The 14499-nt window shown below is 37.5% G+C and overlaps 1 protein-coding gene across 27 annotated transcripts in view; it reads right to left on the reverse strand.

Annotated features, from left to right (window-relative positions):
- Positions 1-14499, reverse strand: part of LOC123764392 (longitudinals lacking protein, isoforms H/M/V) — a 177414-nt gene that overhangs the window by 66042 nt on the left and 96873 nt on the right. For 2 of the 27 annotated variants that reach the window (XM_045752170.2, XM_069315891.1), the window contains exon 5: positions 358-3482. The exons of 22 other annotated variants lie outside the window; for them this stretch is intronic. In XM_045752170.2, coding sequence (XP_045608126.1) covers positions 3033-3482 — 450 coding nt within the window. In that variant the 3' untranslated portion in view covers positions 358-3032. Of the gene's footprint in view, positions 1-357; positions 3483-12597; positions 12736-13077; positions 13355-13503; positions 13886-14499 lie in introns of those variants that run through there. 3 more of the 27 variants (XM_069315901.1, XM_069315894.1, XR_011225258.1) reach the window with 3 other exon arrangements.

Here is a 14499-nt window from a genome sequence, read left to right on the forward strand (position 1 = left end):
TTGATCCCCTGATAAGCTATTCACACTCTGTGCTTTGCTCCCCCCCCCAAAAAAAAACCAGTGATTTTCAGGAATTTTGACATGAAGCATTTTAGCATCAACGGAATGTTTACTTTCATAGTATGGTAAATGCATTTTAGCATCATCGGAATGCTAAAGTGTTTATAAAATACTGTATAAGAAAAAAAAATACCAGCAGACCTGGCTTCAGTGGGGAACTTGGTAAGTTCTTGAAAAATTCTCAGATAAACCAGCCACCAGTGTCAAAATTTGATAAAAAAATCTGAATGCTCAAAGGATATCAATAAGGAGGAAGCATAGCCAGGGATCCATAAACCCCGGAATTATCACACTGTAGACATGTGGTCATATATTGTAAGAATCATATTACAATGTGCAAGATATATGGGTCTGGTATTGTTATACAGTAACAATATACTGCTCCCATGCAAATACTGAAAGTTGCACAAAATTTCAAGAACTGCCAGAAGGGTGCTACAGAACCATACCATACCATACATCAAATAAAAATATGTATTTAGCTATGCCAGAATTGTAAATACAAGTAGCTCCCATAAAATTATGTAATGTAAACAGCATTACATTTCATAATTCAGCAAAATATACATTCCAAATTTGAAACAACTCTGCTACTGAGAGGTTATACAATAAAAAGGAAATTCATAAAACCACAAAAATTACTTCAGCAGAAAACAAAATTGGCATCTCAATTATAAATGAGACTGTCAAGCATAATATGTCTAAAGATAATATGGAGTAAGACTGCTGTAGACAGGTTAATTTGTTGTCTGGGTATTATGCAAAGGCCCCAATATCAGAACCTTTAGTTCTAAAAACAAGTTACTACAAGGCTTTATCATCGGTATTAACAGGAAGTTCTGTATTATTACTATACAAAAATGCTTCAAGTTGGAAGTTAATCCCAAGATATGTTCTCAAGATTAAAATTGGAATCACAGTGTGATAGACAGAAATGTGAAAACCAAAATGTGTCTTTGGTAAAGATACCAATTAATGGGTTGCGTTTGGTTAACACTGTTCGGTGTGTGAGACAAAATCTCCAAAAGGGACATTATTAAAAAAAAATTGTTACTTAAAAAAAATGCATAATGTATAAACTATATTCTGTGCATTAGTAATATTAACAAATATGAAATAGAAAAGATTTACATCACTGCACTTTCACACAAAAAATTCAGTAATTGTATTGCCAAATACTGAAATATACTGTAATATCATGTCTGTGAGGCATCATCTCAACGAGAAATAATGAGTAAGTTTAGAGCAGTGATGCAAAAGTTGCACGGTGAATGCCAACAATCTCATGACTACTGTATACAGTACAGAACCCCTTTGTGTGTGTTAACCCATTAGTGTTGACCTAACTTTAGTGCCATACCAGTGTTATGTATTACAATTCAAAAGTACACTATTTTAATATACCAGAATGTAAACAACAGAACAGCACTGCACTTTAATACTCTAAATGCAAAACAAAACCGAGTCATGATGCAAGCCACAGACATTTGTCTTTATTCACATACTTTTATAAGAGTAAATTTGAGAGTAGAAAGCCAGTAAGACAGATTTGATGAGCAAGCAATTGGGAAATTTGGTATGAATTTAAACTGCACACAAAATGGTGCAAAACAAGAATTAGAAGCAGTTTATTTATTAAGAGTCAATAACCAGCATTTTTGTCTATGACAACTCAGATAAAATACATTGCTATTAGAATAAAGTGACTGCTGGGATGATTTACTGGAGAATGACAAGTTTAGTTCACTGTTTAAATGCCTAGTGTTTCTTATGTAAAGAAAGAATTAAATGAGTAATAACTATTGTTGTGGTAGGATCCCTTAAACCCTCAAAATGCAATATCATTCAAATTGTCATCCTGCATGTTTGCAAAAAAGTTTACTGTAATTTGTTGTTCTTACGTAATGGTAGATTTGTATTCAAAAATTTAAGAAATGTACAAAAAATCATATTTCTCACACTTATTTTGGCCTGGGCAGAGGTCAGCAGCTGGCTTTTGTCAGCATTATATTGTGATATGAGCCAGGACCAAACAAAAAAATATTGATTATTTTTTTGAAATGTGAAATACTGTACAGTACAGTACATTTAAAATTAGTCTGTATGAAAAAGTAAAAATACCAAAATAAATATAATACAGTATATAGAGTACATTGAAGACCATCGTGTTGCCCAGGTAAGTGCTATGATCATTATACTATGATGGAGAACCAGGAGCTGATAACATCTGATTTCAAATTATTTTGTGACTTCCTGTGACTGCTGAAACACCCCATTGAGCAATTGGAACCACATAGGCAACATTAGTATTCAAACTGCCTTTTGAAAGGGCAACCGTATTTTTATCCCTGTACTGTATTACTTTTCAGTTTTCTCTAGGAAAATGCCTCACTCACCGCTGAAAGTGGAAAAGGTGGTACTGTAACTGTGGTAGGGAGTGATGATGACGATGTTTATAACGCTCGCTAATCTGGATCATATAGGGGCCCACTCCTCTCAGAGTTTGCCAGACATCCGGATTAGCAGGAATTCTTACTGGGAACATCCAAAACTGAACATATTCATAATTTTCTTCAACCACAACCAATATCATTCATATTTCCACACACAATAAACATAAATTTACATGGTTGGGGTAGATTGGCAAGGTCAGTTTTGACTGCCAGCTGCTAAGGCTTCTGGTGAGCATAAGTCTCTTGATATCATTCAGTAACCTGGTGAAACTCTCGGTAACCAAGATTTCTCTTGAAGTTTGGCAGACAAAACTTGGACTCAATTTTGTTCAGATAACCCAAAGGTCCGAGTTAAGAGGGTCCAGATTAGCAAGCTCTTTCAGTACTGAGGATGATGCTGATGATCTTCACATATGCCATTCACACTATCAATTCACATCCAAAAATATTACTTTTTCCATTACAATAAAGATTTTCTCATGAAGCTTGCCCCTATACACTAGCCGAATTCATTCATTACTAATCTGCTGGCTTGACTGGCTCAAAGACTTTGTGCACAGATGCAAAGTGACGTTTCATGGACACTTTCTGGTTGAATGCCATGTTGCATACTGGGCATGGATAAGGTCGTAGACCAGCATGAATTGTGAGATGCTTCTTGAGATTGTATTTGTGATAATCCCCTCGGAACATCTTCCCACATTCTGGGCAAGAAGAACCCCTTAGAACAGACACCGAGGCATCAAGTGTACCCAAGGTAGCAGAAGCAACACTACAACTATTAACTCCAGAAGAAGATTGTAGGGAGATTTTGGAGACACTGTGCGTAGGTAGAGTAGAGGTGTTAAATGGGGTTGCTGGAGAATAAGTGGTTGATTGGTCTGGTATGGTGAGAAGTGCCCTAGCGATGGCGACCTCTGAGGTGGAGAGATGCGAGTGTCCCCGAGGTCGCGGATTTCTGGAGGCCACCTGGAAAATAACACCCAGGTCAGGAGAGGCTCTCAAGATACCGGACCGGACACTACAACTATCAGTAACTAACACCAAACACCATAGGTTATCAGATTCAGCTCTAAATTTTCAGGCTTTACCTGGCTTGTATGCCAGGACGGAAACAACTATTACTTATAAACTGTAATTAAACTGCAAATATACTGTGTATCAATACCAAAAAAGAACGTCTCAATTAAAAAAAATAAAAAATAAAACTGATTCCCCTAAATTTTATCTTCTTTATTTTTAAAGCTTTCCATATAGGACAAAAATAGTAGTGTAATAATTAGAAGCATTAAACACATCGTCAACCCTATGTGCAAATAATACGTACATGGTAAATGCAGGCCTGAAGACATCAATGCAAAATTTGTTTGGATCTATTGTGGACCAGTTTTTGGTTAATTACAATAAAATGACATGACTTCAGCCAACCCCAATCAAATAGTACTCGAGTATATCCCTGAGAGATTAACTTGTAGGAAGATTCGTGTACTCGTCTCTACATGGATTTCCTATCACTAGTTAGAAAGTGAGTGAGGTCACAACGAGAGAGCATTGTGTGCAAGACAACAGAGCATATGGAATAGAAGTGTTAAGTGGTAACAAAATGGTAATGTAATTACAGTACTGTACTTAGGTGTAGTTATTGGATGAAAGCTATGCTCTTGGTGTTCCATCTTCCCTACAATCTTTGTCATATGATGCTTCCAAACTTGCTGATGGTTTTAGCATACATCACTTTCTTACTTAAAAAGTTTCCAGCCATCTACAACCCTGCTCACAAAATGGAACATTTGGATATTTTTTCAATAAATTTGTATGCTTTGCTTAAATCTATGGCTTTTTGCTCTTGATGTTCCAGGTTTACAAAATTCCTCCTCATCAACTGTACAAATTCAGGACACAATTTTGTATGTGGAGATCATATCACCTCTTTTTCCATCTTAACTTCTATCTTTGCCATATTTAGCACTTGTAGTCTTTAGAGTTTAGTTCTGTAAGCCATTGAGTAGCAAGTCTTTGCACACTTTCTAGTTTATTGAGATAAGAACACCACATAACTGCAGCATATTCCTATTTCGATCTCACAAATGTCATGAAGAGGTTTTTGTATAACAGTACTCTATCCAACTTTCAACGTGGTTCTGAAACTTGTTAGTGGGGCATAGGCTACTCTCACAACACCTTTGATGATACAGTGTACATAGTTTATTATCCAGAACCATTCCTAGATCTTCTTTCTAAATGTTAACATATTTTCACACAATTTATAGGTTAGTTTGGTCTGTTTATCCCAATTCCATGTTCCATTATGGGGCATTGATTTGCACTGAATATATCTGCCACTTTGTGCATTAATTTTGTCTAGGTCATTTCAAAGGGCATAACTGTCATCTAATTTAGTACTTTCATTCGTAACTCAGACTCATCTGCAAACTTATTCATATAACTGAATCCCTTCTGCTATAACACTTATATAGACAATTAAGGTGCAAGAAATGTGGAGTTGGGCTATGCTTCTTTGGACTCTTTCCAAGATTGTGACACTGAGGACTCCCCAGGGCAACACATAAGAAGTATCCATGTTCAAACAGTATTAAACCGTAAAACATGATTGTTAAAGTGACAGCACTATATTGCCAGTGTTCTAAATCTGAATGTACAGGTAAATGCACACACGTTATATGTATCTATACAATACCTGCAGTATTATGCAAGTATCTCGGGTGACAACCCGCTACATCCAACCTGTCCTCTTACTAATTATGTTGCTTCTCTCTCTTATGCGCACTAAGGCTAAAAATTGCCGTAATAGAAAATGAAAGCGGCTTGCAGAAGTGACGTACTGTCTCGTTTTCTGTTTTAGGTCCTCTGGGTTAGTCTGTTAGGTTAGGAGAGGACACTTTAAATTAACAGTATTCATGACGTTTTGAAACCTTACCTGGAGCATACCTGGAGAGGGTTCTGAGAGTTTTTCTATTCCCTGAGCCCTTAGGTGAACCTGCTGCTCTCCTAACCTACCAGAGGACCTAAGACTTGTTGCTTTGGGTCCATTTTATTTGAAAAACTCCAATACGACAATTTTTAGTCATAATGCACATGAGCAAAAAGCAACATAATTTGAAAGAAGGGCTGCTACATCAATTTGTATTGAACTTATCAGAATACGGTATAAATACAGCAGAAACAAATACTGTAGTGAAGGATACTCCCACATGGTAACCTACTATCACCCAACAAGTAACATTAGCCACCCAGCCCACCAGCAATCACAACTGCCCACATTTTCTTGAGGTTATCTTGAGATGATTTCGGGGCTTAGCATCACCCTCCTTTTTGTTACACCCCCCCCAGGAAGCAGCCCGTGGCAGCTGTCTAACTCCTAGGTACCTATTTACTGCTAAGTAACAGGGGCATCAGCGTGAAAGAAACTTTTTGGCCATTTGTCTCCGCCTCCACCGGGGATAGAACCCGGAACCTCAGGACTACGAAACCCGAAGCGTTGTCCACTCAGCTATCAGGCGCCCCTAAGTGAAATTTTACATTTTATTCCAGTCAAACTATTACATGAATGGTTATTCTTTATATATAGTATATTAGGGAGCCGGCGGCTGAGCGGACTGTACGCGTGATCCAGTGGTCCCGGGTTCAATCCCGGGCGCCAGCGAAAAACAATAGGCAGAGTTTCTTTCACCCTGATGCTCCTGTTCCCTAGCAGTAAATAGGTACTTGGGAGTTAGTCAGCTGTCAAAGGTTGCTTCCTGGGAGTGGAGGCCTAGTCGAGGTTACCTTACCTTGACGTTGACCAGGACCGGGCCACGAGGACACTAAAGCCCCGAAATCATCTCAAGATAACCTCAAGAAGATATACATAGACAGAACCTGTACATAATTACCTAAGTGTAGTTACATGATGAGAGCTATAACCCATCCCCCCTACCTTGAACAAGCTAACATTTCCTTTCTATGTATATATAAGAGGTATCCAGTTCACCAAAGTCTCTTCCACCCTTGCCCCTTTTTCCTCAATCTTCACCTTATCTTCCCTTTGACCCCATTCCCTTACTTCTTCCCCTCTCTTGGTGCACTTGACCCTGTCACCTTAGTCCTCCTCCCCTTCCCCTCTCCTTTCCTTCTCTCAAAAAATTAATTATTATGAAGCACAGAAACCGTTGCCTTGACACCCCCCTATACAGTAGGTCTTCCTTTCCTCCTCCCGTGCACTGCACGACCTCGTAAGAGATACCCTACCTGAACCCCCGAGTGATTTACCAGGAATACACGATTTTGCTTTCACCGAATGTTCAAATCAATGGAATGCTGTTGCAGCCCCAGCATCCATCATAGATCCAACAAAAAAACATAAACAGACCAGCTGGGACCACCCACTAGAGGAAAAAATAGCTGAGCGCTGCAACATCAGACAAAGATAAAGCCCGCCTCAGAGCAGTAAGTGATCCCCCCATGCAGGAGACTTACTTCTGGCAGTACCTATGTTGGCAATGGGCACACGCCTAAATCCAGAATCCTTTTGTGTAGGAGTGGCTCGCTGACTGGTGCCCCAATTCACACTGAATACAAGTGTATTTGCAACAGGGTGGAAGCAGACCAATATGGACTGCATGAGTTGCACTGCAGAGAATCCAAGGGCTGGCATGCAAGACACGACGAGGTCAATAACATCATCAAGAGGAGCCTTGTCTCGGCTCAGTGCCCAGCGGAGAGCGAACCTCACATCCTAGGAAGCCAAAACTCAGATAACCCCCACTTCACCCAGACGGCATCACAAAATACTCCTGGAAGAGGGGCAGACAGCTGGCGTGGGACTACACATGTGTATCCACATAGCCAACAAATACATACGCTTCAGTGTTGATCAAGCAGGTGGGGCAGCCAACCACAGGAAAACAGCAAAATCAATCAAGTACAGGCAACTCGAAGGTCAATACACCTTTGTTCCCATAGCATCTGAGATGCATGGCCCCTGGGGTAAGAGTGCCCTGGAATTCCTCAAAGAATTGGGTTCTAGGCTCAGTGACATCACCAGAGACCCAATGCTGCCAGTTTCCTGTTTCAGCGCCTTAGTGTCGCAATCCAGAGGGGAAAATGGCTGCTGCATCCTCAGTTCCTGGCCGGAAGTGGAGGAGCTCCAAGAGATCCATAACCTTTAAACCCTATTTTATTAACTAATGTACATCTTGTAACCTTTAAATATCTCATAAAGCACAACAAAATACAAAAGGAGGGGGGTGGTAGGAGAAAAGCACAAATAAACTGTATTGGAGGGGACCTAAACATTCCATCTAATGCATTGTGTGTGATTTCCTCCGAGGCTAAGGGTTCCCTTTTTCCAGCCAGAGGTTGTACTCCCTTCAAAATATTATATTATATATATATATATATATATATATATATATATATATATATATATATATATATATATATATATATATATATATATATATATATATATATATATATATACATATATATATATATACGGTGCCTTAAACCACACGACCATCAGTGACCGTACAAAAAGTGGTGATAGCCGAGGCTATTTGAACCACCACACCACCAAACTGGGGTGTGGAGGTTTCATATTATATATAATATGTTCATATTATATATATATATATATATATATATATATATATATATATATATATATATATATATATATTATATAGTGTTAGACCACAAAGGAAGGATTGAAACAGGAATTTCCTTAAGTACTTTCGTATTTAATAATACAACTTCAAAAGGATGAAGATGTATTCGATACAATATATATATATATATATATATATATATATATATATATATATATATATATATATATATATATATATATATATATATGTGTGTGTGTGTGTGTGTGTGTGTGTGTGTTTGTTTTACTGTATATGCATCCCACATGCTTTAACTGCAATATAAGTAGACAAATATTTACTTTAAAAGGAAGGGGGGGGAGGGTAGGTGTGAGTTGTATATACAGTATTATTAATGACAAGGTTTGAGGGGTAAAGGCAACTGTAATATATGAGTTCTTCATTAGGGAATTATGGATTTCCATTCACAACAGTAACTATGCTGCATGAAATTTTCGTAACTGAACAGGGACATGACAATACCATGAGAGATGGGAGCAAAAATGCCTATGGTACATATCACACACCTGCCACTGTATCACTGCCCTATGCTGGGGTGGAGAAGAGTTTGGCTGCCAGGGAACTCTGGTGTTTGAGTTATAGGTGACAGTAATGGCTGACTCCTTAGAGGTATCACACATTGATTGCTTTGGTCTACTGCACACTGGCTACTTGTAGAAATAACTTGAGGTATATTCTGCGACAACATTGGCTGAGGAGGAGATTTTTCCCCATGGACTGATTCCAAGTGTCTCTTCATGTTGCACTTTTGATTGAAAGCAGCTGGACAACGAGGGCATGGGTATGGTCTCTCTCCTAAGTGGATGCTCATATGCCTCTTCAAGTTGTACTTCTGGTAAACACCGTGGAAACGCTGACCGCAGGTATGGCAGGTAGTGAAGTTGCCACGCCCAGCGAGACACGCCTGGCTCCCCTGCAACACAAGGCGTCTCTCAGACCTGCCGTGTCACCACAAACTATCTGTCCTTATACAAAAAGCTAGCAAATGTGACTTTTGATAAAATATTCCACTCAGAACAGTCTGCAGGATATGCACAAAACTATAAAATTTGGTAGCTTTATTAATTATAAGTTTATACAACTCATGGAGAAGTTTGAGAGCATATAACACTGCAAAGAATACTTTAAAGATAGAAAGGACTGTAATGCACTGAGAATAATGAGAATACAGTACAAATATTGTATTCAATTAAGAGCCAAGAAAAGTTTATTTAAAAAAATATAGACAAACTTACTCATTGAAGAGACTGCATAAATTATTTGCAAACCATTAACTAGAGTATATAAGGTAACATTTGAGCCAGAGGAGCTCCTGGTTAACTGGAAAAAGAGGAAAGTAAAAAAAGTCTGGTAAAAGACAAACTTGGCAAGTGGGAGGCGATGTGGACTTAATGAAAAGGAAGATATTTGTTGACAAACAAAACAGTTCTACAGCAGGGGTGTCCATGATAAACCAGAATAGATTGTTGGTCAAACTGCAGCTTCCAAGAACACCTATAATTCAATGATGCATCATTTACCCCATAAACGACTAATAACTGTTAGGGAGTAGAACATAGAAGATGGAAAAGCAGGCTGGAATAACTGGTAAAGCTTTAGTTTCGTATAGTGGAAAAAAATATATATACTACAGTATATTATATATACACAGTATATATATACTACAGTATATTATATATATATATATATATATATATATATATATATATATATATATATATATATATATATATATATATATATATATATATATATATATATATATATATATATGTCGTACCTAGTAGCCAGAACGCACTTCTCTGCCTACTATGCAAGGCCCGATTTGCCTAATAAGAAAAGTTTTCATGAAATAATTGTTTTTCGGCTACCTAACCTAACCTAAAATAACTTTTTCGGCTACCTAACCTAACATAACCTATAAAGATAGGTTAGGTTAGGTTAGGTAGGGTTGGTTAGGTTCGGTCATATATCTACGTTAATTTTAACTCCAGTAAAAGAAAACTGACCTCATACATAATGAAATGGGTAGCTTTATCATTTCATAAGAAAAAAATTAGAGAAAATATATTAATTCAGGAAAACTTGGCTTATTAGGCAAATCGGGCCTTGCATAGCTGGCCGAGTACGACGTTCTGGCTGCTAGGTACGACATTATATATATATATATATATAATTTTTCCTTAAGCAAATTTTATTAAAACATACAAGAACATTCATAAGTTAGAACTACCACATTCGTTGTCAATAACTTCAACTTTAATTATATCTAAAACTGGAACTTCAACTTTGAGATGGTTTGAAAAATCCAGTTTCTGACCGATTCTCACCCTTTTTACATATTCTGTGTATAGTTCTTAGTTCTAAGATTTAATCCATGTCCTTTATTCATAAACCCATAATTTTGGGAGTCATAAATTCATTTGTCTAAAAAATAGTACATACTTTGACGGCAACAATGATTATTTTTTTTTACAGTAAACTATAATTTCAAACATTGTTTGGAGCATTGACCATGTGGATTATGCACAAAAATAATGAGTGTGTTTGAGGAAGGTTAAAAACGTAGAGGTCGTCGCCGAGTTAAAAACGCTGAGTTGTCCCCGAGCGAAAGTGTTAATGACAACACTAACACAGAAGTTCTTTCTCTGAATTATTTGATTCTATTTTCCATTCATGCCCTCTCATTCAACTGTTCCTACATTTGAACAATGCTTCTTTGTCTACTTTGTCAATTTCCCTTAGAATCTTGAATGGCGTTATTTCTCCTTTCCTTCAGACTGCTAATATGCAGTTTGCTCAGTCTCGCCTTATAGCTCAGGAAAAAGCCTTGACACACATATTATTGGACCCTGCTAGCTTTGCTTTATACACCTTCAGGTGAGAGGTAATAAACCATACTGGGACTGCATACTAAAAAGAGAACTGATTATTTGACCTACTACAATTGGGATACAATTGACCTACTTTTATTTTTTAACCTCTTATGAGTATTCTAGTGCAATAGCATTATATTCATAATGTTCATGCTGTGTTAAAAGTAATATCAAACACTCACTAGCACTAGAATTCTAGTAGAGCATTACCATAAATACTACAAACACAACAATTTCAATGCCAGCTTAATATTTCTAATCATCACACGTCACAAGGTTTACAACCGACCTAATTGTTGGTGTCACACATTTTGTACTAATCTACATGAGTACAAGTTGTCATCCAGTATACAAGCTCTTTCAGCACTTAATATATTTTTGTTCTTTGAACAAATCCACAAGGGCCGTGAGGAGGATTCGAACCTGCATCCGGGAGCATCCCAGACACTGCCTTAATCGACTGAGCTACGACAGGTTTAAAAGAGTTGAGACCCAAGTTCTACTGAACTTACTGGATCCCGTAGCCTCTCCAAGGCACAAACCAGGATTTTACACAACTCCCCCCCCCTGCACCCGAGCTATGTCAATAGGCTCCCTCTTCGCCCTTACATCATTTGATGCATCATGTTAGTGTGATCTCTGTGTGTTTTGTTCTTCGATTTTGCAGGTATCAAAATAAAAGCAAGTTAAGTTTAATTTTCACATTTATTATCTTATTTTTACTTCAAGCAGCAGCCAGTGATGTTCACAAATTGAACTGGCTGTAGCAAATTTTAAATTTAAGAATTCATTAAAAATATTTGAATTGGAATCCAAACAAGAAATAAAGATTTATCTTAAAGTTTAAATTTAATGTGTAAGGTTAAAAAAAAAAGATAAAAAAAAAAAATTGTTTTGAAACTGTCATTAAATTTGTTCTGTGCTTAAGGATACCTATGTATGTACTGTATAACAAATTTAATGGCAAGTTACAAGGCAATTTAAGTACAGTATACAAAAATGAAGGAGAAAACACAATGCATCTAGTCATTTAGCAAGTATAAGAAGAAACTTAAAGGCTGGACTTTCTTGATGAAACTCAAAACACTATCTACATATTTAACTTTCATAGAAAGTTTTTTATATATAGCATAAAATACAGTACAAGTAAACCATATCACAAGACAGATTTAAATAAAAAGTACTTAAATCCTTATTTTCTACATATATAATATTTACACAAAATTCTCTCTTTTATACTATTGTACAGTAGATGCTTTTGGCAAACTTTCACTATCATGGAAACAAATAAATGTGTAAGTATGCATGGTTCCTATAAAAAAAACAAAAAGACTTTGAAAGAGTTATGGAACAATTAAGGGGAACACTTTTACATCAAATCTGTTCTTGATAAAGGTCACACAGGCCAGCACATCACTGAGGTCTCCCATGTTTGAATTCCATGTGTCGAACTAAATTTCCATTCCTGTTGGATTGGTATGGGCAGAGGGGGCATCGGTAAGGTTTCAAACCAGTATGGATTCTCAAGTGACGGTGAAGATTGTTTCGTTCGGTGAATACCCTCCCGCACAGTCTGCACTGGTGTCTGCCATCTGCCGTTACTGCTTCTGCACCAGCCAGGGCTTCTACTCCTGCCACTGCTGCTGTATGTGCTCTTCCCACGCCCAACTCGAGCCTCTGTAAACCAAAACCCAGTGCTCACTACTCCAACATCAGCTAAATCTTCCCCATAACAAGCCTCTCACCAAATCATCACATCTTTAAGACATATGCAAACGAACAAGAACGAAAATACTGAACAGTATCTTATTTCAAAAAAACTGCCTGGCTTACATAACTGTTACACAACAGAATTATGTTCTATTTAATCATTTCCTTGTTTTCTTTCCTTTTGTGACTAACTCCAATTTGAGGAAAACTCATGTTATTGGTAAGTTCAAAATACAGTATTGTAAAGAAATTTTAGTCCCCAATTACATAAACTAAAAGTATAACATCACTGGTATTAACATCTCGAACCAGTTTATATTGCAGCAGTGGTATGATTATTATGCTGTGATTCTGGAGGTTGCTCAGAGACCACTGGACTGTGATGACGTTTAACATGACGCTCCAAGTTGCTACGCCGATTGCAGGAGAAGGAACAATGGTGGCATGTATGAGGCTTGACCCCAGTGTGGATCCATAGGTGACGGCGGAGGGATGCACGGCAGGTGAAGTGTCGGCCACACGCTCTGCAAAGGGGAGCCGTGGGGGCTACGAGGCTATCATCACTGCTGCTCATCCCTCCGGCCCCCTGCAACAACACAGTGCTCAGTGCCCAACATCCAACAAAACCATTTATTATAGCCAACATGTCTAATAGCTGAAGCCTGCCAGCTATTCCAAACACAGGAGTGTAAGAGTAGTTAAACATCACTAGAACTTGATGGAACATCAACTAACAATCTCCAAAGCTTGAAGCATAGTTTTCATTTTTAGCTGTGACATCCATGTCATCCATTGGTGTCAAGACCTGGGAAGCTGGCAGACCTGGGTGAACAGACAATATGTGATACTTTAGATTGCCTTTCTGGTTAGCGCGGTGTGGGCAGTAGGGACAGACAAAGGGCTTCTCCCCACGATGAATCATAAGATGACGCTTCAAGTTGTATTTAGCATATCTGCCATGGAAAGGTTTGCTACAGAACCGACAATTCACATCAGTCAATTCCTCTTGCACTGGGGATACCATGGCAGTGGATGGTGCAGGACTGTGCTGGTAATGTGCTTGTGGGGGTGGTGGTTGTTGCTGTTGTGGAAGTGCATGATGGTGAACCGGGTGAGTCTGTAAAACAGAGCAAGGCTCCCATTTAGTTTGAGCCCCCACACACTAACTTTCCGAAAGTTCATTTTTTTTTCAAGATTCTTCCAACAAACTGAATGGCACTAGACAACTATCTTTCTAATTGGCAAACCTTCCAATCAATCTCTCAACATTAACTATTTGCCACCCCATGCCCATAAAAAAATTATATATATATATATATATATATATATATATATATATATTATATATATATATATATATATATATATAAATTATATAAATATATTATATATATACTGTATATACACATATATACTGCATGTGTATATATACATACAGTACTTATATATACATCGTACCAAATGGAACAATGCTACTTGGTCTAGTATGCAAGGCCCAATTTGCCTAACAAGCAGTGATTTTCTTTTCAAATTGGTTTATTCCAATTACAGTATTATAATATTAAAAACTTGAATTACTGACTTAGGTTAGGTTTGGTTAGGCGTGATAAAATTTCTATGTTAATTTTAACTCAAATTAAACAAAATCATATATAATGTAATAATAACAGGAAAATTCAGCTTGATAGGCATCTTGGCCTATTAGGTACGATATATATACATATATGACAG

This window comes from Procambarus clarkii, chromosome 82 (genome assembly GCF_040958095.1).
Source record: "Procambarus clarkii isolate CNS0578487 chromosome 82, FALCON_Pclarkii_2.0, whole genome shotgun sequence".
Classification (NCBI taxonomy): domain Eukaryota; kingdom Metazoa; phylum Arthropoda; class Malacostraca; order Decapoda; family Cambaridae; genus Procambarus; species Procambarus clarkii.